General features: G+C 60.7%; 3 protein-coding genes across 3 annotated transcripts; 2 read left to right on the top strand and 1 right to left on the bottom strand.

The window, feature by feature from the left end:
- Positions 1 to 149: 149 nt before the first annotated feature.
- On the bottom strand, positions 150 to 11,105 carry CHTF18 (chromosome transmission fidelity factor 18). Its single transcript, XM_086759828.1, has 22 exons — positions 11,004 to 11,105; positions 10,670 to 10,849; positions 10,391 to 10,517; positions 10,095 to 10,272; positions 9,876 to 9,965; positions 9,708 to 9,760; positions 9,361 to 9,508; positions 8,756 to 8,968; positions 8,242 to 8,339; positions 8,026 to 8,149; positions 7,748 to 7,881; positions 7,283 to 7,376; positions 7,108 to 7,206; positions 6,711 to 6,841; positions 6,263 to 6,419; positions 5,900 to 6,124; positions 5,645 to 5,794; positions 5,008 to 5,138; positions 2,544 to 2,688; positions 1,569 to 1,685; positions 713 to 770; positions 150 to 446 (listed from the first exon to the last, which is right to left on the bottom strand). Exons 1-22 carry the CDS (start codon positions 11,083 to 11,085, stop codon positions 310 to 312), a joined length of 2,871 nt encoding a protein of 956 aa, XP_086615954.1. The 5' UTR covers positions 11,086 to 11,105; the 3' UTR covers positions 150 to 309.
- Positions 11,106 to 11,235: 130 nt separating this feature from the next.
- On the top strand, positions 11,236 to 14,801 carry RPUSD1 (RNA pseudouridine synthase domain containing 1). The gene is made up of 6 exons (XM_086759829.1): positions 11,236 to 11,352; positions 11,673 to 11,864; positions 11,967 to 12,090; positions 12,235 to 12,337; positions 12,420 to 12,521; positions 12,810 to 14,801. Exons 2-6 carry the CDS (start codon positions 11,683 to 11,685, stop codon positions 13,208 to 13,210), a joined length of 912 nt encoding a protein of 303 aa, XP_086615955.1. The 5' UTR covers positions 11,236 to 11,352; positions 11,673 to 11,682; the 3' UTR covers positions 13,211 to 14,801.
- A 2,820-nt stretch (positions 14,802 to 17,621) lies between these two features.
- On the top strand, positions 17,622 to 25,742 carry LOC147598810 (mesothelin-like protein). The gene is made up of 16 exons (XM_086760017.1): positions 17,622 to 17,667; positions 18,033 to 18,064; positions 18,456 to 18,505; positions 19,040 to 19,160; positions 19,276 to 19,361; positions 19,705 to 19,831; positions 19,913 to 20,103; positions 20,213 to 20,303; positions 20,399 to 20,543; positions 21,083 to 21,267; positions 21,415 to 21,570; positions 21,748 to 21,881; positions 22,154 to 22,287; positions 22,468 to 22,568; positions 22,769 to 23,792; positions 24,438 to 25,742. Exons 1-16 carry the CDS (start codon positions 17,622 to 17,624, stop codon positions 24,518 to 24,520), a joined length of 2,706 nt encoding a protein of 901 aa, XP_086616143.1. The 3' UTR covers positions 24,521 to 25,742.
- The last annotated feature ends 4 nt before the right edge of the window (positions 25,743 to 25,746 follow it).

The following is a 25,746-nucleotide window of genomic DNA, read 5'->3' as shown; positions in this document are numbered from 1 at the left end:
TTCAACTTGTCAAGGAAGAAAACTTTTATAAAACACTTGCAGCAATTTTAAGTATTCTTTTGTATACTGTAGGATATAATATCGCAGCCAAACAGGCAAAATATGCCAACTAAGGGTTTATAAATTAAATAAACAGAACAATATCATGATTAACTTTTTTATATATATTTAATTTTTTTAAACAAAACAAGTGGGTACTAAAAAAAAAACAACAAACAAGACAAGCACCCCATCCCCGGGTTAGAAAGTCAAGTCAGCTTATTCCTTCAGTTCCATCTCCGTAACTTCCTGGGCTTCCCCTCGGCCCTGCTAGAGCAGGTCCCTGATGTAGATGTTCCTCCTGACGGCGTTGGAAACCCCTTCGTTAAACCGGAACCAGACGTCGCTCTTCCCCACGGCCTTTCCCATCTGGCTCTCGATGGACTCCTCCTTGGAGGCCTGAGGGGCTGCGGGGGGGGAAGATCGATGGTAAAGACCTGCAGAAACTCTTGTCCCAGATCCTACAAGCACTTGAGGTGCCACCAGCCGTGCTGCCCAGCTCCGTGTGTTTGCCGGCCCTTCGGACGCTGCCGGAATCCACTCCCCTGCCTGCTGCATCGGGGTCAGTTTGCTCCATATCCCCACGCTGGGACCCCTCCATGGCCACCCCATCCCTCTGCCACCCTCCCAGGGGTGGGGCTACTCATGGCCACCCCGTCCCCCTGCCACCTACCCGGGGCTGTGGCCGCCTGCTGCCGCCGAAGTGGCCGCCCGAAGAAGTCGGTCTCAGGCTGCAAAAAGCAAAAAAAAAAGCAGATGAGCGCGGCTCCGTCAGCGCCTGCGTTTACAGCTCACGTCTGGAGACAGCCACGAGCAAACCCGGTGTCTCTCTGGCAGCTCGGTGCAAGGCCAGACCCCCGTGAGCCCGCTTGGCTCTGCCCCATATTTTAAGCCAAATCAGCCCCAGACAGCATCTCATGCAGTTCAGGGGGGGCCCTGGCTGGGGGTCCTGCGCAGGGACATCACCCCCCGCCCGGGGCTGTGCCAGCCCCTTCCCTCTTTGAGCAGCCAACACAGGAGGAAGCCACCGAGCGGAGTTGGATGCAAATCCCACAGAAAGGGCCAGCTGCTTCGGCAAAATGCAAACTGCATTCAAAACTGGGTGGCAAAGACAACTGTGAAGGTTCACTGCGCTGGAGCGGGGGCTTACGCACGGCCAGGGTCTTGGCCCCGGTGGCGGGGGGCCTCTCGCTCCTCTGGGGTGCTCAAGGTGGGATCAGTCTGGCTCACCTGCTGACTCCCCACAGCCCTCCCCACCTCCCAGCCCCGCAGCTCCCACCGAGCCAAAATTCGGCTGTTTTAACGCACTCACATCTCTTTCCTTCCCCACCCCTGAAAGCTTCGTGGGGCACATCCATAATCGTCACCCAGATCCCCACGCTTACAAACCCAGCGGCGCAATGACGGGACACGTGCTGCCAAACTCCGCTATTAAAAGAAACTGTACTAAAAATAAATAAATACCAGTGGAGACAGCCAGTCTCTAGCAGGCAAGGTAGGAAACGAGGCAGGAACTGCAGCCCGCTCACCTTCTCCTCCACCGCCGCCCTCCGGACGATGTGCTCCAGGCGCTGCTGGTGGTTGGGGGTCACCGCCGGCCCCGCGTCAGCTTGCTCCGCGGCCTCGCTGGGGCCATTCCCAGGTTCCTGCAGAAAGGAGAGCTCAGAGAGAGGGCTCCCTTGGGGCCGGTCGAGCTCAAGATTTGGGCACCCTCCACCTCGACAAGGATTTGTTCACTAATCTCTGTCTCGTGGCAGCACGCGGGATTAGCCCCGGCAGGGCTTTGGGCATCTGTGCGTTTGCAGTCCCCACCCCTGGGACCTCAGTCGACACCGTGTAAACAAGGAGCCCCCAGAGATGTTTTTGCAGCATCTCCTTGCCCCCCGCATCCCCTGAGAAAGCCCTTCTGCTGAAAGAAGGGGCTCTCCAGGGATTAATTATCCCCACAGCATCAGGGCAGGGCAAGCACCAACTACACCCGAGCTGTTTCTCAGCTTTTTCCATCCATTTCCACCCTTTCCTGCCTCCTGCCTGCTGCTCCACGATGGGTTCTGGTGGCAGGCAGAGTAACTCTGCTCTTCTCAGGGGCTTAGGGACCTTTGGGAGGATCAACGTGAAGCAGCAAGGGATCATGCAGGCAGGAGAGAGGTCAGCTCCCCCGTAGACACGTACAAATCGCAGCCAGACGAACTAAAGTTCCCATCTCCTCACAACGCTCGTTAGAGAGCTTAAAGCTTTTATTCACAGCGAGCGTTTCTTTCCAGAATCCCTGCAAAGCGATGAACCCCTGGGGCTCGCCACCCCAGCGCGGACGTGCTGCCTGGAGGCAGATGTGCAGGCAGACAGCTGCGACTGGGGGGGTTAATCCTGGATTTCCATTTGCAGAGCGAAAGCCACCGGCTGCTTCGGAAACACCAGGTCCCCACGCCAGCCCTAAGGACTTTATCTGCCCTGAGGGACCCACCGTCTCCCCGAAACTGTGGGACACAGCGAGCCCTCCCTACCTCGCACAGGTTTCGTGCCTGCAGCACAGCCTCCGTCCTCCTCATCTTCTCCAGCTCGATCTCCCTGGCGATGAGCTGCTTGGCCTGGTAGGTCAGCTGCCTGCGAACCGGCAGGTCCGGGAACCGGCAGACGTCCTCCACGTTCCTGCACCCAGAGCAGGGGAGCAGAGAAAAATACGTTAATACTGAAAATCAACACTGAAAATAAGAAAGCATTTTGCAAACTGCAGCCTGACACGGGCACAGCCCCGTCCCCCCAGGCTCTCGGTAGGATCCTGGCCACGGTGCCTCAGTTTCCCCATCGCTGTCCTCTCCGAGCCCGCGTGCGCGGCAGCAGCGCTCGCAGATGCCCAGGGAGCAGTGCTGGCCGTGCGGAGTCAGGCTGCCGAGGGCATCGCGGCTGGATGGGAACCCAGGAGGGATAACGCGCTTTTTAATCTTGGGTCTAATGCAAGAAGAGGAAACTGCAGGCAGGTCTGCGCCGAGCAGATTGTCTTGAAAAAGCCACAGGCACACCATAGCCGGAGCACGAGCGGCACCGCGGCCCTCCGCGTGAACCCTGAGGTGCCCGCAGGGAGCCATTTAATTGAGCTACGGCCATGAACAGTAATTCTGGCTAATCAGAGCGGTTTTATTCTTAATGGGTTGGTGCACCAGCTCTGGAGTTAGGCCTGCTTCAGCACAGCGAAAGCCCAGGCGCAGCCCAGCACCGAGGAGCCAGCTGGAAATATTTCACGCTTTATTCACCTTCAGTGCTACTCCCCTCAAAATAAAGGGAGCAAAGTCCTGTGTCAGGTGGCTTTGTAGTCATTTATAAATTAATCTAGGATTTTAAAAGTTTTAAGGAGAAAACATAGGTGTCGATAACTCTGATGGCAGAGAGATGCCAGGACGCAACTCAGAGGTGCGACCAGGACATGACACCCCCGTGGTCCCCGTCCATCATCTCTGTGCACAGCCTGGAAATGGGCTCAGACCTCGCAAAAAAAGTGAAGCAAAACACAGCAATGCACCAGGTGGCTCCCAACGTCCCGCGGTTTCCCCACGGCCACGTTTGGGTGGCACAGCCCGGCGTGGGGAGGGCATGGGAGGATGGCTCCCTGCAGCTCCCACAGGCCTTTCCGTAGGAAAAAGAAAAAAAAAGAAGAAGGAAAAAAAAAAAAAAAAAAAAAAAAAAAGAGTACTTCACTGTAATTAGATACAGCTGCTTGATTTAACAGAGGCTAATTTCTGTAATTAACTTTGCACCAGGAAGACATTAGCATTGCTCCTAGCTGTGGTCGGGTCTGTACTACTTCACAGAGGCCTCGAGAGCGTTTACAGCTCTGCACAGACTTAACGAATGGCAAGATGCAAGGCTAGCAGCGGCCAGCTATTAATGTACAAATTCAGCAATTAAAACCAAGGCCGGGTTTGATGAGGCTCTGAGCAACCTGATCCGGTTGGAGATGTCCCTGCTCCTGGCAGGGGGGTTGGACTGGCTGGGCTTTAACCGTCCCTTCCAACCCAAACCAGTCTGTGATTCTGTCTCACTCATCCTCTCATCCTGAAGCAGCACCCACAAGCTCCCATCCAGCACGGGCGGGGCTCGGGCAAGCGTACGGGAACAGAGGCATCGCTCACAACATGCAGAGCAGCCCCTCCGCCAGCTTTTTGACACCAGAAACATCTCCAGGCACAGCTCTGCTTCACCGCGGTGCGAGGCAGCGGCCGTAGCTCCAGCCTCAGCGTGTGCCGGCCGTGCCCCTCCACACCCCGCCCTGGCCGGGCGAGCAGCAACACACAGAGGGGAGATGCTGCGTACCCATTGTTAATGTGTGAACCCGCCAAAAAACCTCGTCTCTCCAGCCCTGACCGCCCTGTCACCACCTGAAACCAGCCCTGAGGTCTGGACACACCCTCAATGTTTAATGCGCTACAGAAAGCTGACAGCCAGGAGTCCTGGGAGAGCATCTCGCTTCGCAAAGACAGGCAACACTGCCCGGCTTTTTCCTTCCCCTTCCTCCTGCTTTTTCGCAGTGAGGCACAAGCCTGCCTCGCACAGCGCGCTCCGGCCGTGGCTGCGAGCACTGCTGCGGTCACCCCCTGCACCCAACACGTCCGGGCAGACCTGCTGCCACCGGCCCCCGGCAGCTTCGGTCCCTCCTCTGCCGTCCCTGGTAACAGGCAAAAGGCAGCTGCTTCCCTTCCTTTAATCCCATTAAAGCAAAACCAGCCCCGCTTCAGGCTCCCGGTCTCCTCCTTTACAAAAAAACAAGGCAAAAAGTAGATAATCCCCGCAGAACCCTGGGAGAAACCCTGCAGCCGTCCCAGCTCACGCCAACCCAGCTGCCACCGTTGCCAGAGAAACCTTCAGCTGCCAGAAACCAACCCAACGTCCTGATGCTTCTGGGCTCCGACTCCTTCCCAAACTCTCTGCTGTTATTTGGGAGCCTTACGCCTTCTCCCCACCCTGGGGACTTACGGGTCCAGCTTGTAGACGTACTGGCCCTCGGGCAGGCGCTCCTGCTGGTAGGTGAGGTTGTAGGCCAGCATGGTGCTGATGAGGTCCGCCAGCTGCTGCTTCTCCTTCAGGCTGTAGAGCTGGGTGTTCACCTGGGGAGGAGAGGGGAGCCCAAGGGGGGAGCATCACTGACCCACAGCGACTTCTAAACACGACAATAACCTGAGCACGGGGTCTGTCTCTGCATGAGAAAGGACAGTCAACACCCGTGAGCTTCAGGCCAAGTTTAGTTTCCTGTTAGGGAAAACTCATACGTCACAGAGCGGGGACAGACCCTGGTGCACGGGAACCAGCTGCTGGAAGGAGACTGCACCAGCCCCCACATCCCTGCTCAGCCAAACCCACTCCCCAGGTGCAGGACGGGCCGGACACCCCACCACGCACCCAGCACTCGGGTCGCTCAGCATCTCATCCTCAGCTTTTTAGGATGCAGAGGTCCGGGGACAGAGGAATTGGGGACAGAGGTCCAGGATAGCTCAGCCTGGGCGACACAGCACAGGGGACGCGTCCCAGCCCTCGTGGCGGGGTTTGCAGAGGGGACACGTCACTCTGGCAGGACTCCTGCCCCCGCAGCGAGAGGGGCCCGATGGGCACTCACCGGTCGGAGCTTCGGGGCGATGATGTCCAGCAGCAGGCAGAGCACCTCCAGGACAAGAGACTGCTGCCCCATGCGGCTGCGGGCGCTGGGCGTTATCCCCGTCACCATGGACATGACGAGGTTCTGCATGTGGTTCCGCTTGGCCAGGGCCTGGTGGAGAGGGCAGGGACGGCTCAGCCACGGCTGCAACCACCGATGTCCCCGAGGGCGACAGAGCCGGAGCCATGCCGCCGCCCTGCCCTCTCTGGTACTTGCCTCATGCTGGCTGCTGGGATAAGCGAGCCGAGGGATGTTGGTGGCCGCGAAGAGCATGTGGAAAGCCACGGGCAGGAAGGGCAGGTATCGCATCAGCTGGAAGCTCTGCCCGTGCAGCACAGCCCGGCTCAGCAGGTCGCAGAAGCCCAGCCACTCCAGGGCCAAGCACACCGAGCCGAGGCTGGAGTCGCGCAGCTTCATGTTCAGGAAATTTTCGTACAGACCCTGGAAACGGGCGCAGGATCAGAGATCGCTCGAGGTCCCACAGCAGCACGTCGCCGGGATTTTGTGCATCCCACTGAGCTCAGCTCCAGCACAACACAGCAGAGCAAGGGGCTCAGCTCTCCCCCTCAGCTGCTTTACCTGGGCGAGCTTCTCCTGCTCCCCTGAGGAGACGGCGAGGTGCAGGATGTGGTGGAAGCGGTGGGAGGACGCGTTGAAGCCAGCCGCGCCCCCAACGTGCAACAGGTCCTCATCGCCCACCAGGAGCTGGGCTGGCAAAGCAGGGTCCATTCCTATCCTGTGCCGGGGGGGAGCCAGAAGGGAAGAGCTCAGGGTGCTCCAGCGCTAAACCGACCAGCAAGGAATATTTGGACCCTTGCAAACCGGGCTGAAGGCAACACTGATGCCAAATTATTGGGCACTAGAATGGCCAAAGAGCACCTGGACACACAAATCTGACGAAGCCAGGTCTGCTACAGGGCAGCCCAGCTCTCCAGGACCTTTCTGATTTCACTACTGCAGGTCTTGGTGTACCACAGTGCAGCGTGCCCCCCGCAGACAGCAGACCTAATAAATCCCCCCCTTTTACCTCTGGACCTTTGGGAGCTGGAAGATCTCCTGCCAGATGGAGAAGAGTCCCTTGTTTTGGTCCTTCAAGCCAATCTTCATCGTCTGCACCATCTGCATGCTCAGGTCCTTCTGGCCTCGGCTGTGCAGGAACTGCAACGCAAGCGAGGGGCTGGGGCAGGACGGGGACCACGGGGAGGGCGGGGATGCCCACAACAGCTAGCTGGTGCTAGGGAAAGCCGCAGACAGCAGCAGCTCGCTCCTGCTCCGTTTGTAGGGGAATCAAGGTAAAAAACAACACAGTGGGCAGGGCGGACAGTTTAGGGATCTGCCTGGGACAGTTTTTTCTCCTCCATCCCCATCTGATCAAGTCAAGAGCCACAGCAAGTCCGTGTCCCCCAGCGACACCCCCCAGGTACCTGCAGCGTGTTTATGCAGGAGCGGATGTCATTCTCCGTCTTCTCGCACAGCGCCAGCAGCGCGGCCATGTCCGCCCGCATGCCCTGCCACAGGGCAATCTGCACGAGAGGGGCGTCAGCAGGGAGGGTCTACTGGCCGGGGCCGGGGCAAGAGGGGCCCTTGGCCGCGCCGCACCTCGCAGAGCCGCTGGGCGAGCCGGGACGGTGCCGTCCGAGGGAAGTTCAGCAGGAACGATTGCTGCCGCAGCGGCCGGAGAGCAGGGACATACCTGGCAGAGGGAAGCACAGGGGTCTCTGAGCAACCCTAGCAGGGGAAGAAATCCAGACGTTAATGCGCCGCTCAAAGAGAGAAGGGTTGTTTAGCAGCTGCCCGTACGCCGCTGCACACTTGGGCATGCACGGACGCAGCGGTACGCTCACACCCAGCCACAAGTCACCCCAGCAGACACAAGGGCTGGGGGGTTTCAGGAGAGATGAGCCTGCCGTGGTTTTCCTTTCCAAAAGGCACTTCCAAGCCGCAGGTCTGATGGCAGATAACCCGGTGCAGGAAGGCTTTGGCTGCAGGCCACAGCAGCTGCCTCCTCACTCGGGGCAGGGGTCTCAGCTCTCCATCCCCCCCAGACACGCCGGCCGTACTAACTGGTCGTTGCAGATGCAGATGATGGGCCTGAGCAGCAGCCCGCCCTCGCGCCGCCTCCTCCGGCCCGCGCCGCCTGCCGCCTCGCCCTCCCCATCCTTACGGTGGATGATGTTTAGCAGCACATTGATAGACGCCTTGGAAAAAAAAAATAATCAAGGACAGAAAGGATGAACTCTTGCTGTTCAGAGCCAAGAACTGCTCCTAGAATGGACGAACTGCTACGAGGGCAATAATTAAGCGATGAACGCAAAAGGTGGCCAGATGCAGGCCGGGCTTACCGCGGGCGCACCGTCTATCTCATCGATGATCAGGCAGTTGGGCTGCTCGTTGGCACCCAGCACAGACTTCATCTGGGTGGCAGCTTCGATGCGGGTTTTGAAGACCTCGGGGCTGCGGTCATCACTGCAAGACAAGCCAGTGCCAGGCTGCCGCAGCACGGCGTCACCTCCGGCACGGCGTCACCTCCACCAGCGCGGCAGACGGCACAGACTCACCTGGCATTCATCTCGACGGCATTGTACCCCGCGTGCTTCGCGATGATGTGGGCCAGCGTGGTCTTCCCCAAGCCAGGAGGGCCACAGAGCAGGGCTACCTGCGGCAGAGAGGTAACGTCAGCCCAGCCGGCAGCAAGGCAGGGCTTCCTCCCTCCTTTGCTCCCTTTAGCATTTGAGCACCGTTGCTCTTTTCTGGATGCAGAAACTCTTGCTCAAAGGCACGCCAGGCCTGCCCCTAACAAATAAAGTCGAGACCAACCTCTGCTAAACACGGTGTGTCTTTCCTCAACCAGCCCATTTAACCTGGCTGGAGAAAGTCTACTCCTCTCCCCTTGTTATCACATTACCCAAGCCAAAAGAGAAGAAGAAACGAGAAAACCCCACATTCTCTAAGGAGAAACAAGGGATCTGATTTCTCCTGGATCTATACTGGAAGACCCTGCTCCTCACCTCGGTGGCAGGATGAGTGGGACAGGAGAGAAGACCGACCGCAGCAGTGTCCTGTCCTGCTCACCTTGTATTTGGGTCTCTTGTGCTGGTCCAGCTCAGCTTCCAGAATCTCCTCTGTGAGCTGGACCTTTGTTTTCCACTTATTCTGCTGCTCCTTGGGCTGATTGAATGGAGGATGGGCCTCAGCACTGGGCTTGGCCTTCTTCACAGCCTTCTCCTTCCCAAACACCACCGTGTCCCAGAGCTTGAGCCACTTCAGAAGGCAGCGGTTTGTGTACTGCGCGGTGGGCAAGACAGCAAGCAAACCCCGTCAAACCGCAGAAGCGCTTCTCAGTCTCTTCTATAATTTCCAATTCCCTACAAAACTTCTAATATTCCAGAAAAATCAAAATAGCCAACAATTCCTGGCTAAAGTCCACCCAACGTTTTTCGTCTTATTTTGGTCATCTTTCAGTCTCTTTTGTCAGAGGGTCCCCAGCTGAAAAACCCCTGCCCCGAGCTCTCTGCAGCACAGCTGCCCCCGGGCAGGGCTAGCAGGGACAGAGCCCGCAGGCAGCGCTTTGGAAAGCCCCGCAGCCCCATAGAACTGCGATCCAGCAGCATCAAGGGGAGTTAGAAAAGCCGTAAGCCCACCCGAACCCCAAGCCCCCACTTAGCCTAGCCCCTCACATCATCACTGAGCAGCTCTATGTAGCGCCGGGGAGTGAACCTGTCCACCCAGAGGCAATGCAGCGCTGATTCCTCCTCCTCCTCCTCTGCTGGCTCCACTTCCCCGTTGGGCTCCGGGCTCTCGGCGCCAGTCTCTTTCTCAAGGCAACTGCAAAAAGAGAATTGACTTGCCTCAAAGCACCCAGGGAGTCAGGAATTACACCCAGACTTCCCAAGCTGGGGATGCTGAGAGCAAAGAGGCTCCTCCGCTTGCACGGCCCCAAAAACTGGACCCCACCAGAGCATCTTGGGAGCCGCATCCAACAGCGTGGCGGGGATCGGAGCGGGATTTCGTCCCAACATCCCACCTGTTGATTATCTCTGTCAGCTGCTGCGATGCCTCCAGAACACGCCTGCGACGCTTGAGGAGAAAAAGAGCGAGAGGAGGGGGTCAGAGATGCCCTGCTAATCCGCAGCTGAGGGGAGCAGGGATTTGGGAGCCAACAAGACGGGAAGGTCGGTGTGAGATGCGGTACCTCCTCGTTCACTTGTTCCTTCAGGTAGGAGAAAGGCACTCCCAGTAAGTGGAGCGGCCTGCGTGTGTTCCAGCCCAGGGAATCGGGGAGCTGCGAGGAGCAGAGGACGCGTTCACACCGCTGCTCAGCACAGACCTTTCACGCTTCACCAACGATCCCCTCCTGAACTGGACGGAGATCACCGAAAAGCAATCCCAGCCTTCAGCCCCCCTTCCTTACCTCCACCCCTGTCCTAGAGGGATCATCATCCCTCACGACCATGAAGACCCTGGTACCCTCGGTGGACGTCACGTTGATGTAGTCTTCCAGGATGGGCGGTCGCTTGAGGACCCGCTTCTTTTCAGAGGATGGCGTGGTCTGCAGTAGGGCCATGCCGCTCATCTCCAGGTGGTCCGAGCTGGAGAATGCCAAATTCCTTTAGCAGGGGGGAGGCAAAGGGCCCTCGAACCCCACTAGGTAGGGTTGGAGGGCCCTTTGCCTCCCCCCTGCTAAAATTGAGGTTCAAGGTGGCCAACCTGGCAGTCTGGGGAGCAGAGGGTGGCTCTGGGCTACCATCCTGGAGCACATCGGTAGCCAACTCATCATCTACACCAAAGTCAAGCTTCTTAACGGCTTCCAGACGCTGTCGCTTCGCCTTCGGGGCTGCGAGAAGGAAGGAGGAAGAGGAGAAGCATCCTCGGCCGAAGGGTGGAACTCAGGGGACACCCTGCACCCCTTGGGGTCGGGGGGGAGAGGGGTCAGCAGCCCCCTCCCCGTCCTCTCGGGGCTTCAGACCTGGTTTGGGTCAAACCTACTGTGGGCAGCGGGCGGCGGCGGGGAGCCGGGGGGGACGCAGCTCCGGTCCCTTTTCCGGGGGTTGGCACCCCCCGGGCTGCTGCCCCCGACGGGGTCCCCGGTGGGATCGGGCTCCTCGGGCGGCTGCCTCCTGCTCCGGAATTGGGAGACTTTCGGGCCAGCGGGTGGGGACGGGTCATCTGTAAGAGGCGTTAACACGACGGTACCGGTCACCGGAGGGGACGCACCGCGGGGTGAGCACAGGCGGCTCCGCGCCCGGCCGCGCAAAGCCCGGTCCCGCCCGATCCCTCCTTCCGCCGCCGGTACCGGACGCGGCTCCCCAGCAGCGCCCACCTCCCAGCTCGGCCAGCACCTCCAGCTCGGCGGCGAACCGCTGGTAGAAGCTCTCCTCGGGGCTCTCCTCGGCGGCCGCCATGGGCCCCGCCGGCACCGCGCTTCCGGCCGCCGCGCACGCAGCCGAGCCGCCGCTGATTGGACGCGGCGCACCGGTTGCAAGAGGTGGATTGGACGAGACGCGAGGTTGGACGCGGAGGCGGCGGCGTTGATTGGACGCGACGCGCGGTAGGGCGCCGCGGCGGCGGGCGGCGGCGTTCGCGACGCGGGGCGCGGGCCCGCCGCCTCCGGTGGATGCGATGTAGCCGGTTACCGCCCCGACGGGCCCGGGCCGGGGTCCGCGCTGCAGGTGGGCCGGGTGTCGTGTCCCGGGTCCCCTCCGCCGTGCGTGTTCGCGATCGCGGCCCGGCCGCGGTTGACAGAGGGCGGGGTGGCGGTGGCGGGGCCTCCACGCGTGACACCGGGACGGGGATGTGGCCTCCAGGCGGGACAGCGGCAGAGCCGCGCCGTGTGACACCGGGATGGCCGCGGCACCGGGACATCTCTGGTCCTGCTGGGGGGCCCCGTCTTTGGGCCCTTCCCTCCCCTGGGTGCTGTGCCGGTCTCCGGGGGCGCACAGGCTGCGGCCGGAGCTCCTTCCCACCCCACTCACCCCCATTTTCCCCGCAGGGCGCTGGCCATGGAGCCAGGCACCATCGACAACCTGTCCATCCTGTACCAGAGCTCCGACTTCATCGTGGTGAACAAGCACTGGGACATCCGCATCGACAGCAAGATGTGGTACGAGACGCTGACCCTGCAGAGCCAGCTCAAGTACCGCTTCCCCGAGCTGGCTGACCCCGACACCTACTACGGCTTCAGGTGAGCAGCCGGCGACCGACCGGGGCTCTGCCCCGCGTCCCGGCCAGCCTCGGCCGCCGATGCTGCCCAGGAATGCTTCTCCGCCTCCCGTCTCCTCCCCAGGTTCTGCCACCAGCTCGATTTCTCCACCAGCGGAGCTCTGTGCGTCGCGCTGAACAAAGCGGCGGCGGGAAGCGCCTACAAATGTTTTAAAGACCGTCTGGTGACCAAAGCCTATCTCGCCCTGGTAAGCCCACCCTGCCAGGTCCGGCTTCTGGATGCATCTGCTGAGTTTGCAAAATGGCAGCTTGGCCTCTGTTTCTTGTCGTCCCGGCGTCGGTGAGGAGCGAGGGCCGGGGCTGGGTTTGCAAATCGGCTTTCTGCTCTGCAGGTCAGGGGCCACGTGGGCCAGAGCCGAATGACGATCCGCTACGCCATAGGGAAGAACACCACCGAGGGCATGACCCACATGATGTGCATCGACGGGACGGAGGGTGAGCGGCTCCCACGCCCTGCCCGGACCACCCGGGCTGTGCTGGAGGGAGCTGACCACCCCCTCTCTGGATCTTCTTGCAGGCTGTGAAAATCCCAAGCCTTGCCAGTCGGAGCTGATCGTGCTGGAGCACGGGTCCTACAGCGGAGACCCCGTAACCAAAGTGCTGCTGCAGCCGCTGACAGGTGGGAGCTGGGGGCTGGGGCAGCGCGGGCGCAGGGGGCTGCTGGGGCTGGACAGACAGAGGTGCTGCGGCGGGACCGGTCCTTGCAGCGGTGGGTCTTGGTCGCGGCGTGGTGGCGTAGCGAAAAACAAAGCCTAGAAGGGGCTGAGCGCCACGCTCAGCTGGTGGAGGACTCTGGTTCTCAGACTTGGGGGGGACAAATGCCACTTGGTGCACCGTCACCTCACACCACCGTGCCCTCGAGGAGGGTTACAGGGATAACCTGTGTCCCCAACTCCTCCGCTCCTAGGGCGAACTCATCAGCTCCGGGTTCACTGCAGCGCCGTCGGCCACCCCATCGTGGGGGACTTCACCTACAGCCACAAGAAGGACAGCAGTCCCTACAGGATGATGCTCCACGCCTACTACCTGCGCATCCCCACCGGCAAGGAGCTCATCGAGGTCTGCGCGCCTGACCCCTTCGTCACCGCAATGGACGGCAACTGGGTGCCCCACCACGTCACCCACCGGCTGGACGAGACCATCCAAGAGCTGAAGGACAAGGTGATGCGGAAGGAGGAAGAAGAGGAGGGTCAGGAAGCCGTGCTCAGCGGCGGAGGAGAGGAGGTGCTGAGCGAAGCCAAGAGCCCGGAGACGGAGGAGCAGCGAGCCCGCTGTGAGCAGTGGTTGGCCGAGTGGGCTTTGGAGTGAGCGCAAACCACCTCTCTGCATTTCCAGCCCAATGCTCCATTTTCCGTCCTGGTGGGTCCCCGCGGAGCCCAGCGCTGACTCCACATCTGCACTTTCTGTATGCCGTGGCTTCCCTCACTTCTGGGGCTGGGATTAGACAGATTTTAGCAGCGATTAGGATGGGTTTATTTTTCAACGTACACATCATCCATCTGGCCACTGGATGCCCCTTTTCTAATCTTGGGCCTCAGCAGCAGAGTCAGTGTGTCACGTACCAGCTTAGAGTGACCCCAAAGCTTTACGTCCCCGTCCTGGGGCTCGGGCACAGCCGGGGTGGCGCAGACGCTGCCCTTGCCACGAGCGCGATGGGCGTAGCCGCAAACCCTCAGCGCTGGGATGCTGAAACGCAGCCCGGCAAAGGGGGAGGAGAACATAGCGGTTGCAGCTTCCGTGTCCGCATCCCCAGTTCCCTTCTGTCCAGGCCGCTGTGGTGCGTGGGCGGTGGGAGATGAGGAGGCTGAGGTGCGGCTGGGAGGCACCGGCAGCCCCCATAGTCCCGGGGTTGTGCGACAGGCGCAGGAGAGGTCCCTGCCCTCGCGCTTTCCTTCCTGCCGCAGCCCACGTGTGGTTTGTTTTTAAAGGTTTGTTGAAGGTGAGTGAGTTGATACGGATGGATTTTAAACTTTTTTCAAATTTCTATGAGAAGAATCTAGTCTTTTAGGGTTTTGGACTACGGGTGGCCTCAGAAACGCGTGTATTTTCAGTACCTCTGTGGTCAGAGCAGCCAGCAGCCCAAAGCTTTTTTTGGTAGATCTTATTATTCCTTCTCCTAGCATTGCCTTTTCCTGGGTGTGGATGTAACCCCAACTGAGACAGGTCAGAAGACACAAACCCCTTTCTTCTTTACCCAAAGAAGGGGCAATAAGCACCGCGGTTTGGTCCCATCTCATGGCTCCTCGCTGCTGGGTTGCTGCCTTCGGGTGGGCAGTTTGGGGGGGGCTCCGGAGCAGCGAGAGGTGGCTGGGCGCCCTTGCATACAGCGCACCAATCCCCGGGGTGTTTGTCACCGAGCTGCCACATCAGCACAGCCCCAGAGTTACTGTCTCCCCGCAGGCCCCATCCCATTTGAAATGCACCTGACAGCGGTTTCCCGTAACTGATGTTCCTACCCTGAGGGGGGAATAAAGCGTCACAGCCCTCTCCTTGCAGGTGAACGCACCGTGCGGGTCACCGAAACCCCATGGGGTACGGCATCGCCCATCCCTTGCACCCCAGGGTGCTGGTGGGTGCGAGCTCACCGTGCTGCGGCATGTGGCCGGGGACAGGGTGGCCATCGCCTTGCTTTGGTGGCTTGGCACAGGGTGCCGCCGTGCACTGCAGGGTGGGGACCGGTGCGCAGCCCACCGCTCTGCAGGCGCCAGCCCTGGGCACCGAGCGGGGACGGCGGGCTCGTGAGCGGGTGGCAGAGGGCTCAGGGGGGCTGGAGGAGCAGAAGCGCCATCTCCTTCCTTCCAGTCCCTGTCCATCCCGTCCCGTCTCCCAGGAGCGGAGAGGCAGCTGCAGGCGGCTCCCGAAGCTGTAAATTAAAGCCATGAACCTGTTTGCCAAAGAACGAACGCGGGTGACGTGCACAGGATGCCCTGAAAAGTTACGAGTGAGATTTCCAGCATCGGGGGTGGGACTCAGCCTTCCTTTCCCACGGTCCCTGCTGCGTGACAGGGGACACATCCAGGACCAGGCTGCCCTTGGCCGCGGGGCTGGCGGTCACGGGGGGTGGTACGTGGGGACGCGCCGGCGCCCGCGCACGAGGGGACAGTGGTGGACGCTCAGTGCTGGGGGCTGGCACCCCGTGCTCGCCCCGCTGCCCCTGCACCACCCATCAGCCTTTGTGCGTAGCAGCCGCCAGAGCTAAGTAGGGATTTTCCGTACCCTGCAGAGGTGTTTTCCAGGCACCCTTCCCCAGCTTCCCTTCGTGCCGCGTCCAGTCCCGCTCCCTGCTCTCTGCCGTCACCGCGGGGCCATGTGCTGCATCATCTGAGCGCGGGGGGTTGCGATGGGGTGTGTGACTCGTGCCGTTCTGTACAGCTTGCGGAAACCCTGACTGCTTGTTGCACATCACCGCAGTAAACAGTTACCTGTCCACCCCGTGCTTCGCCCTCCGCTCTCTCAATCCACGCTGCGCGGGCTGGCGCGGTGCCGGGAGCTTCCAGGAATGAACCCGGACCGGCACAGCGGGACCAGCCCCAGGGCTCCAGCCCGGCCGACCTGTTGCGTGAGCACGGGCGCTCGTCCTCGCCCTGCTGAAATGCCCCGGCCGAAACCACCGGGCTCAGCTGCCCGAAAGCCCTCCCGGATTTAGCAACTCTGAGACCAGTGGCCGAGGATGCCCGAGGTGGCCGAGGTGGATGCCACTGCCCCGTCCTGTCCCACACCAGTGGCTGGGCTTGTCCCGAACCAAACAGCAGAGTCGGAAGAAAAACTCCCAATTTCAAAACACAGGGAAATGGGGGAGCAGCCCCGGGGTGGTGGGTGTTTGGGGGGTACCTGGTGTTTCGGGGCTGCCCAGGGAAAGCTGCTGCCACACACAGTTTCTCGTGTACATCAACGGTCACTCCTCGCGTTGAAGCAGCTGGGAAAATGAGTGAAGACCCAAAAGAATTATTTGCAATCTTCAGGTGGTGAGATTTTGTAAGGTGATAAACCCGGCAAGGGTGGAGAAGCAGCTGGGTAAGAGCAGGGAAGACGCCATCCGGCAGCGGTGCCCACCACCGGCCGGGGCTTCAGCCGGTGCTGCCCAGCACACTCGGGTTTGGGGTGGATGCTCCTGTGCTCCCCCGCAGCCCCTGGGGTGTCCCGGGGCCGGTTTTAAGCTCCGCGGGGACACGGTGGACGCGGGGACACGGTGGACGCGGTGACCCGCGAAGGGGCCCCGATCCGCCCCTGCCCTCCAGCCCTGCAGCAAACAGGTTTCTGTCATCCTACCGCTCCGACAAGAGCTATTTTTACAGCAAATCCTTCGAAAATAGAAACACCCGCAGGCACCGACCGAGCCCTGGCGCTGCAGGACGGGTTGCTCGGTGGGGGACGGGGACAGTGGGGATGGCAAACCCTGCTGGGCGCTGTGCCAGGGTCCCTTTGCGACGGCCGATGCCCCAAACCCAGCCCGTCGCTGCCGGCTGCTCTCACCCTTCCCTTTGCCCGGGAAGCGTCGGGCTCCTCCACGTTTCCATCGCACAGCCTCGGAAAATCTTTGCTTCCTTTTTTTTTTTTTCCCCGCTCTCCTCCTTCATGGCACCTCCTGGATGGCGTTTCAGAACAGGATGAGAAATTACGAGGAGAAAGCTGGAAAAAAGGGAACGGGATTGTCCATGGCTGAGGCGAAAAGGACGGGGTGAGGGGAGCAGCTCCCGCAGGGGCGCTGAGCCCGTCGGCGAGGACTCGTCTACTCTGCACCCCAGTGCCCTACAGAATACGCCCCAGCACGCCCGGAGGGTTTTCGCTGCCCGGGGGGACCTGTGTCTCCATCAGCAGCACAGAAATCACCAAACCTCAGGATCAAACCCAGTTCAATCGTATTCAACTGGGTTAAACTCAGCCCCAAAGTTCAAAGTGACCCTGTACAAGAAAAAAAAAAAAAAAACCCAAACCAAAACCAGGACAGAAAGCAGCTTTACAAAACACTGTTGAGAAACTGCCCCGTCACACCCCGCTTTCTGAGCAACATCCCCACCCCGCAGCAGATAAGTGCCGAGCCGTCCCGCGCGCTGCCCATCCCGGCTGAGCGCCTTCCCCGGGCTGGCAGCGCCGCATCCCCGTCCCGCAGCCAGATCCCCCCGGACGGAGAGCGACTGGGCCAGGCCACCGGTGGGATTTAGGGAAGGCAGTAAGACTTGGCGGAAAAATTATTCGCGTCCAGTTGGAAGGGCAAGAAGCTGATTGCTCTGGGCAGCGCGGAGCGGCCCTGGATGGTGTTTCTAGAGCGGGGATTTATTTTCTGTTTCTAACTGGGAGGTGTGGAACTGGGTACTGGGGGCAGGGGCAATGCCTACTGGGGCTCCTCTGCTGGGTTACACTGGGTTTCTCCCAGTCTGCACTGGTGTGGTCCCATGGGAAGCCGGAGGATGGAGGGGAACCCTGGGGTCCGGACGGGATCAGGGCTCTGAGTGGCAAAGAGGACGATTTATTGTGGAGTTCATTTTGGAATGGAATGCCGTTTTCTGTTCTACAGGATTTAAAATCTCTCCTTTGGTCGGGGGGGATTTTGTGCAGGGCGGCACGCTGACCCCTCGCTCTCCAGGGCTCCAGCCCCAGCACCCGACTGGGGAATCGCCTGCAGGAGCGTTCCCAGCCCGCCGGCAGCCAGCACCACCCCCGGGCGCGGGACAATCCGTACCCGTGCTCGCAGCGAGGACGAGGCCCTGGAGCGGGCAGCATGGTGCGAGCATCCCCGGCCCTGGCAGCCGCCGCGCTCTGCCTCCGTGAGTTCCGCCCGGTCCCCTGCCCCGGCTTCTCCGCCGCTGGGGATGCTCCAGCCCGCCGTGATTCCCATTCCCCGCGGTGGGGTTTTTCCCAGCGCTGCGCTGGAAATCTGCACAAACGGATTTCCAGGGGCAGATTTATCCATTTTGGTTTTCTAAACCCACCTCGGGGTGCTCCGGCTCGGCGCAGGCTGCGGGGCGGCGCGGGGGCTGCTCTCCGCGGGGTGTTCGCCAGCGTTTGCCAAATATTACTGAACTGGAAAAGGCCCTTCCCAGGCTCTAAACCCGGAGCTGCTGTAGGACGGCCCAGGCTGGCTGCGCGCACGGCCGTGGATGAGCTCTAACGCGCTCCCGCTTCGTTGCAGGTTTCTCCGCAGACCTCAGGAAAGCGGCAGTGGTGAGTCCCCGGCGGCGGCTCCGGCGGCTCCGAACGCGCCAGGGCTTGGCCAAAACCTCGCAGCCAGTGCCGTGAGCAGCGGTTCCCCCAACAGCCGGTGGCCCTGCCCCATCCCACCCCGTCCCCGCTCACCCCCTGCCCAGCAGCCCGGCTCCCAAACCGAGCACCCAGCCCACCCCCAGCTCCGGGGGAGCAGGGGCAGCCCCCCTGGTGAAGGGTCCCCACTCCCACGAGCGGCTGTGGTGGCTTTTGTCCCCACGTGTAACCCAGGGCAGCCGCGGTTCCTGGGTGCCTGGTCCGGGCGCACCGGCCGGCTCCCGTTCCCCACTCGGTCCCCAAATTTGTCCCCATTCCTCGCTGCGGCTGAGCATCTCTCTGTCCTCCTCCCCAGGCTGTTCTGATTTTTGGAGCCGTCCTGTCTGCCACCAAGCAACACACCGAGTAAGTACCGGCCCCAGCCAAATTGGGGGGGTCTCACACGGGTGGATGTCGCATTTCTCCCCACATCCGCGTCCCGGCTGCTGTGACAGGTGACCCGGGCTGGAGAAGATTTAAAGCCTCGCGCAGCCGGTTCCGGTGCTGGCACCCGGGCTGGGGTTTCAGCTGCGTCGGCTCGCGTTGCAGCACAAACACCCCAAGAATTTCCTTCCCTTCATGGGGTGACACAGATGCAACGGGAGCCTCCCCCGAGCCAAAATTCAGGCTCCGCTGGTTTCTCCCTCGCCCAAAGCCCAGGGTACGGCAGGCACCTCTACCACCACCCCGGCCACGGGGACAGGCACCCTCACGGCTGCTGGGCACCCCCTTCGGCGGCACCGGGGCTGGGAGAGGTTTTCGCGACACCCCGTGTCATTCCCACTTACCCCACGGTCAGGGCAAAGGGGGATTTCCGGAGGGAACCAGCGGGTTTGTCCTCCACGGGGTTCCAGGGAGCTAAAGCGGACGGTGAGACGCAACCGTGCCTCCCCCACGCAGCCTCTCAGCCTCGGCCCTGCGAGATTTCCAGTGCATCCCGGCCGGCGACCTGCCCGCTGCCGCCGTCCTCGCCTTTGCCCAGGGACTGCGAAACAAAACGGCGGAGCTGAGCGGTGCCCAGGTGGGCAGGGGCCACAGACCCCACAGAGCGCGACGGGGCACGGGGAGCGGGGGGGTGCCAGGAAATGGGGCTCTCACCGCCTTGGCGTCGCCAAGAAAAGCCTCTTTCTGCCCAGCTCTCCTGCCTGGCCAGGCTGCTCGCTGCCAAGAACCTAACGGCCGATTTCAGCGGGTACCCGCCCGACCTGCTGCTCTTCTTCGAGTGAGTACCGAGGGCGGCACGCGGGCACGGTGTTGGTGCCAAATCACGCCATCCAGCCCTCGCCAGCGTGGCCCTGGCGCACCCCGGGGAGCTCTGCCTGTTGGGAAAATGGCCTGCGGGCACCTTCAGATCCGCACGGGGCATTTCCAGCCCTGCAGACCCCCGGTCCTCTCCTCATCCCGCTCCTCTCCAAGGCTGGGGCCGCGCTGGCCCTCTTCGTTGCTCTGAAGAGAGTGACCATTTAAAATGACTCCCCCCGTGCCTCCCCCAAAAAGCACCGTTAGACATCTCCCACCTGGACACACAGAGCCCTTCACCCCGTTCCTCCTCTTGCTCCCCGTAGCTTGGCCGAGGTGCGCGGTGAGACCTGTGGAGCGTTTTACGCCCGAGCATCCCGCGGGAACCTGGACCTGCTGCCCAGGGGCTCGGGCCGGCGGATGGGGCTGCTGCGCGGGGCGCTGGCCTGCCTGGTGAGTGGGGGGCGAGGCCGGGGGCGGCCAGGGTCCCCCTGCACCCCTCACCGGGCGTTTGTACGAGGTTTTCTCTCCCAGGGGGTGAGGAGCAGCCGCCTGCGCCCCGAGCAGCTCGGCAGCCTCGGGGCACTGGTGTGTGACATGGAGCCTGAGACCATCACGGCCTCGGACCCCAGGATCCTGGAGAACCTGAAGCTCTGCCCAGCACTGACCGGGGCCCAGCGCGATGCGCTCAATGCCGTGCTCCTCGGAGGGGGCACGGTGTACGGGTAAGGAGCCTCCGCCTGCTCTGAGGGGGTGGGCAACGCGCAGGTGGGATGGGGTCACCGCGAGGGTGCTGAGCTGGACCAGCATCCCACCTTCTCCCGACGGCCGCAGGCATCCTTCGAGCTGGGACGTACAGACTCTGCAGAGTTTGGGGCCGCTCGTGCTGGCTTTGAGCCGGCCCACGCTGAGCTTGGTGGCCCAGGTAAGCCCCCTCCTCGGGACCGCAGCGCGAGCGGCCCAGCAGCCAGGCCAGCCCGGAGGCTGCGGGACCCAGCACCCTCCGCTCCTCCCCGGCAGGCAGCGCGGGAGGCTTTCGGCAGGAGCATCATGGCCACCTACGGCACCCAGGGACGTTCCCAGCGGGAGAAATCCCTGACCCTCCTCAGGGCCTTCGCAGCAGCGTCGGCTTCATCTCCTCCCAGGCTGAAGCGGAGCGCAGACCGTGAGCGTTTCCCTTGGCCATCGCCAGTCCGGAGCTTTTTTGGGGCGAAATACGTTCCTGGGCTGGTGCCCGCAGGAAGGGGGAAGAGGACGGGGCAGAAAGCTGTGGGATTCCCATAAATTAACTGGGGAGATGGGGGAGATGTCCTTACAGCAGGCGGGGGTGTTTGCTCGTACCCAGGAGCAGGAATATGGCAGCAGCAGCCGGGAAGGAGCTGGGCAGGGGGAGAAAACTCCTGGGCAGGGGCAGCACCAGGGGAGGACGCTGGTGTGGGTGGCGTGGGAAAGGGCTCACCTTACCGGAGCGTGTGTAGCTGCCCTGATCAGGACAAAGCACACGTGGCCTGCAGCAACATCACCAGGTCCCTCAGGAATGAGTGGGTCGGGGGCCCAGGGGGTGGGAGGATGATCGCCCCGGCAGGACAGCTTGAGCTGCGTTATTGCGATTCCCTGTTCCTTCATTCACCAGAGCTCTTCCGAGGGGCTCCGAGCGGGAAGGGAGGAAACGCCGTCTGCCTGACACAGTCTCCCTGCCCGCAGGCTGCCTGTCGGCGCCCATCGCGGCCGACACCGTCTCCGACCCCTGCTTGCTCCTCAGCTACGACACCAGCGAGCAGTTCGACCTGTGCCTGAGCAATGAGGTTTTAAAAGCCAACCTGAAGCCTCTGCTGGGACAGCCGCTGCCCGTGCAGTACCTCCGGGTCGTGAAAAAAAAGCTGGAGCAGGTGATGGGCAACACAGGGCGGGAGCCCCCGCGCAGCTCCGGGACGGGCGAGACCCACTCGGGTGCCCGACCAGGTGCTTTGTGCCCGTTTCCGCATTCTTTTCCCTTCCCTGACCCTCTTCTCTGCCCCACGGGCCTGGCCCTACAGATTTACCCGTCGGGGATCCCGGAGGAGCAGCTGAGGGTGCTGGGGCCACTGTCCCGCCAGTACACGGCCGAGGAGATCGGGCTGTGGCCGGTGACGTCCAGCGAAACGCTCGCAGCCCTGCTCGACCCCTCGGATGGCAAGTGGGGGGCTGCCCAGGTAAACCCACGGCAGCAGTGGGGTGCACGGGACAGTGAGCCCAAACTGGGACCGCTGGGTGCTGGAGCCCAGCTCAGGGTGAAGGCACTGCCTGAGGGTGGCAGGGCTGTTCTGCAGTTTCTCCCGGGAGCATCTTCCGTCCCTGCCCGCGTGCAGCCGGCTGAACTGTGTTTCCAGGTCCAGCAGCTGCTCAGCAGGTACCTGGCCCTGGGGGGCACCTTGACCGGGCCCTTGCTGCGGAAAATCGGCGGGAGAAACCTGTGTAACCTACAGGAGGAGCAGCTCGAGCAAATACCCCCAGAAGCAATCGCGTAAGCCACTTTTTAGGGATGATTTTCAGTCCTGCGAGGCCCCTGGGACGGCAGGGGAAGCGGGCGGTGGGACGGCAGACCCCCACCTCCGTTTCGGCACTGCCCGCCCACAGGCAGCACGGTGGGACGGCTGCGTCCCGCTCCCTGCTCCGGCCTGAGCCACTGGCACCGTGAGCGGGGAGAAACCGCTTGTGTCCCATCACCACCAAAAGGGCTTCAGCTGTGGTTTGGGGGCGTCCCCAGCTCTAACTTGAGACCCTCCCTCTCCCCAGGACCGCTGGACAGTTAAACATTTCTTCTTGCTCTCAAGCCAAGAAGGACCAACTCTACAGGAAAGCCCAGGAGGCCTTTGCTGGCCAGGCTGGCGCCCCCAGGGCCTATTATTGCCGGATTCGGCCGTACCTGGGTAGGTGTTCCAGCCTTCCCGCGGTGACCGAGTTTGGGTAACTCTTCTTTGGTCGGGGGGGTTTAGCCACACTAGAGACACATCTACCAGTCTTCCAAACCTTCTAGCAGTCTTCCAAACCTCTCCAAACATGTTGGAAGCCTTTGCGCGTGTCTAGATGCCCTGCACGCTTTCTTTAAGGTGGAGCTCCAGCAGAGGACCTGAAAGACCTGGCCCAAGCCGGCGTTGCCGTAGACATGGACATGGACACCTTTCTTGCCCTAAACCCCGACGAACTGCAGGTACGTCCTGGGCGTGCTGCCGCGGTTCTCCCGCAGAAGGGCCGGGTCAGGCAGGGGCTGAGCGGCGGGGTTTGGGGCCGCAGCCCCAGCAGATCACTTTTTTTTAAGTTATCGCTTGCTCTGCAATCCCGTTCAAAAAGCACTCTACAGCGCGGCCGGCCGGGAGGACGACGGAAGGTGACGTTGTTTGTGTATTGCAGAAACTCAGCGTCACGGATGTGAAAAACCTGCTCGGGGAAAACCTCCCTTACCTGAAGGAAGCCGAAAATGAGACCTCGGTGATGCGCTGGGTGAAGAGACAGTCCCAGCGCGAGCTGGACTGCACCCTGGGAATCGGCCTGCACGGGGGGACGGAGGAGCCCGGCCCCACGGGGACGGCCACCCCTCCTCGCCCCACCACCTCGGCCAGTATCACCCCCGCACCCACCACCCTCCCCGCTGTCCCCACCCCTGCTGCCATCAGCAGCCACCCTACTGCTAATTCCAGTACCGCCCCCCACAAGGCCCCCACCCCAACTAGCCCGACCCCCCCTAAAAGCACTCCCCCACACTCCTACACCCCTGTCCCCAGTGCTGCTGGGAGTCCCGCTGCCACCTCCACTGCCCAACCTGCTCCGACCACCGCCTCCATCATCCCGTGCTCCATCCACCCGCCTGCCACCTCAAATAAGGCCACCCCCCCCGCTGGCACCCTCCTCGCCACCATCCTTGCCACTGTCAACCCCAACGCCACCTCTCCCAGCTCCGTCCCACCCCCTGCTCTCACGGGCAGTGCCACCACCACCACCAGCACCATTACTAACCCAGCTGCGACCACCCACAACACCAGCACCCCACTGGTGTCCGCGAACCCCCCCGCACCCGGGGGTACCACCAGCCTCGCTCCTGCCACCCCGAACACCGTCACCCCGAGCACCCACAACACTCCCAGCACCCTTCTCCCTAACTCCTCCTCTGCACCCGCTGCCACTGCAGCCACAGAAATGAACCGCCCTCCACACAAGCCCACCCCGATTCCCAACTCCACCGTCTCCACCCAAAAGAGCGTAGTTCCCTCAACGGCCAAGACGACAACATTGCCTTGCAAGACCAGCGCCCCTCCGGCACTTCTCAGCCCCTCTTCCACCACCAGCAGCAGTGAGACCACTCACAAACCACCCACAGGCGTGCCAGAGCCACCGAGACCAACACCTGCCGGATACATCAACTTGCAGCCCGAAGCTGGTAAGGCGTGAACGCTCCGAGTTGGGAAAGGCTTAGGAAGTGATGGGAGGCAGAAGTCTTCAACAAGGAGTAGCTGACTCACCCTGTTCCTGGCCAGATTCAGTGCCAGTGTGCTGCTGTCCCAAACAGTTACCAGTGACGTGTCTCCTCAGGGCGTTACAGCCCCTGGATCTGGAGTACGCTGCCCTCAGATCCCATGGCTCTCAAGTCCGGCAAGGTGCACCTTAAGGTGTCTCATCACCTTCTGAGCACCCAACACCCCTCAAATGCTCTGCAGAAAGCTGGAGTAACTCTGTTAATGTCAGAGCACTGTACTGTTTTTCACAGGGCAAGGATCTGCCCTTCCATATTTTAGCTGCACGCAGTGTTTCTGACTAGGCACCACTGAAGTCCTCTAACCTGGCAGAGCTTTAATGACTCAGATTCACTCCTGCTTTACGCTGGTGAAAGTAAGAAAAGACCCAGTCCCCTGCCTGTTCACGGCCAGGGCCGTGCCTAAGGTGCAGGCACAGATAACGTCACAAAGGCAGAGAAGCGTTGTCCTGACACGTGTACCCGAACCCCAGAGCAGCAGTACTGCCCCGACAGCTCATGCGCGCGGTTTGCCCAGATAACCCAATTCTTCCTCATGTCCTCTCCACCCAGGAGCGGGATCCAGCCTCTCCTCCTGCCTAGCGCACGTGCTGATGGCAGCCGCGGGCAGCTCGCTGCTGCGAGCGCTGCTCTGACGCTGCCACCTCCAGCACCCACTTCCGTCGCCACCACCCTGCAAAACAACACAGCTGGCAAATTCCCTGCTGAAAAGCAGAAACCCAGGAAAGGAAGAGGGTTTGTCCATTTGATACCAGCACGGAATTGTTTATTTTTTTGAGGCTGGACAGTGAAAGGGGACAGATTTTTTTCCAGCCCAAAGCAGCCCAACAGGCAGTAACGAGCTAGTTGCTCTAGATAATTCAATTATCAGCAATAGTGACTGGTCTGGCAGCGCATGAACGCTGACAGTGGGCCCAGTTCTGCCAGCTTTACTCGCACTGGGCGGTACTTTACCTCTAAGCACTCCCACTGGGATCAGCTGAACCAGTGGGACAACTCAGGGAACCGAGTTACTGGCCGTTGCAAGAGAAGCAGAATATGGCCCAGCAACACTGAAAGCTCTGAGATCCACTAAGCTGTGTTTAACTTGTTCCATGAACTTATGAGATTTCTGATCCAAGATTTGTTCAAACTACACCACGCCTAGCTAGAGGGATGATTAACTGAAGATAGTTTATCTTGATTACTGTTGCAACGCTATGTAATAAAACAATCATTTTTTTTTTCCTAATCAAGTGTGTTCCTTGATGTGTTTAATGCTTTGTAGTGTACTTTTTCTAGCTAGCTTAAATCTAAATGGTTTCCACTTCTTTTGCTCTGACTGCCTTCATGATCTAGTGCCTCCTCCTCCAATAGTTCTACTGCAAGTGGGTGTTTCTCCCTCCAACTTGCAGATCTTCCACTTACTGGTTTCATTCCCCATGGGCTGAGAAGATTCTTGCATGACATTTGTTGAGAGCGAGTCAAGGCACGAAGAAACAAATCAAGATTTCTATCAGGGGACCAATGCTGTTAAAATGCAGACTGTCCTACTTACACTGGGCTCCCTCCCACCCCAGCGAGCACCCCAGTACCACTGGATGCAGGCAGTGGAGAAGTGTCTCTTGCCAGCCAGAAGTCCACGGTGAAGAACAGACCAGATTGTCCTGTTCTCCTTCTGTAAAGCATGAACAATGAACATTTATAATGTCTTTGCAGGCAGGCTCTCCTCCTGGGGGAAAAGGGGGATTTCAGGTTGGATATAGGTTGCACTGTGGCATTTTTGCTTTTTTTGGACAGAAATTCCCAATGAGTTACAAAAAAAAAAAAAAGTGTTGAAAATCTTACACAAAAGTTCTTACACCCACCACATGAGGAGGCT

The sequence above is a fragment of the Chlamydotis macqueenii genome, chromosome 15 (assembly GCF_036417535.1).
Source record: "Chlamydotis macqueenii isolate bChlMac1 chromosome 15, bChlMac1.mat, whole genome shotgun sequence".
NCBI lineage: Eukaryota > Metazoa > Chordata > Aves > Otidiformes > Otididae > Chlamydotis > Chlamydotis macqueenii.
Note: the sequence above shows the minus strand (reverse complement) of the source record. Positions and strands in the feature narration are given on the sequence as shown.

Bases quoted from the DNA above. Each gene is read 5' to 3' on its own strand.
- CHTF18 (XM_086759828.1), bottom strand. From the start codon at position 11,085: ATGGCGGCCGCCGAGGAGAGCCCCGAGGAGAGCTTCTACCAGCGGTTC. The intron at 9,966-10,094 runs GTAAGGAAGGGG...TGCTCCTCGCAG, and splicing joins CCTCTAGGACAGGGGTGGAG to CTCCCCGATTCCCTGGGCTG. The intron at 6,125-6,262 runs GTAAAGCAGCTG...GCCCGTTTCCAG, and splicing joins AGCAGGAGAAGCTCGCCCAG to GGTCTGTACGAAAATTTCCT.
- RPUSD1 (XM_086759829.1), top strand. From the start codon at position 11,683: ATGGAGCCAGGCACCATCGACAACCTGTCCATCCTGTACCAGAGCTCC. The intron at 12,091-12,234 runs GTAAGCCCACCC...TCTGCTCTGCAG, and splicing joins CCAAAGCCTATCTCGCCCTG to GTCAGGGGCCACGTGGGCCA. The intron at 12,522-12,809 runs GTGGGAGCTGGG...CTCCGCTCCTAG, and splicing joins GCTGCTGCAGCCGCTGACAG to GGCGAACTCATCAGCTCCGG.
- LOC147598810 (XM_086760017.1), top strand. From the start codon at position 17,622: ATGGTGCGAGCATCCCCGGCCCTGGCAGCCGCCGCGCTCTGCCTCC. The intron at 20,104-20,212 runs GTAAGGAGCCTC...CGACGGCCGCAG, and splicing joins GGAGGGGGCACGGTGTACGG to GCATCCTTCGAGCTGGGACG. The intron at 20,304-20,398 runs GTAAGCCCCCTC...CCTCCCCGGCAG, and splicing joins CGCTGAGCTTGGTGGCCCAG to GCAGCGCGGGAGGCTTTCGG.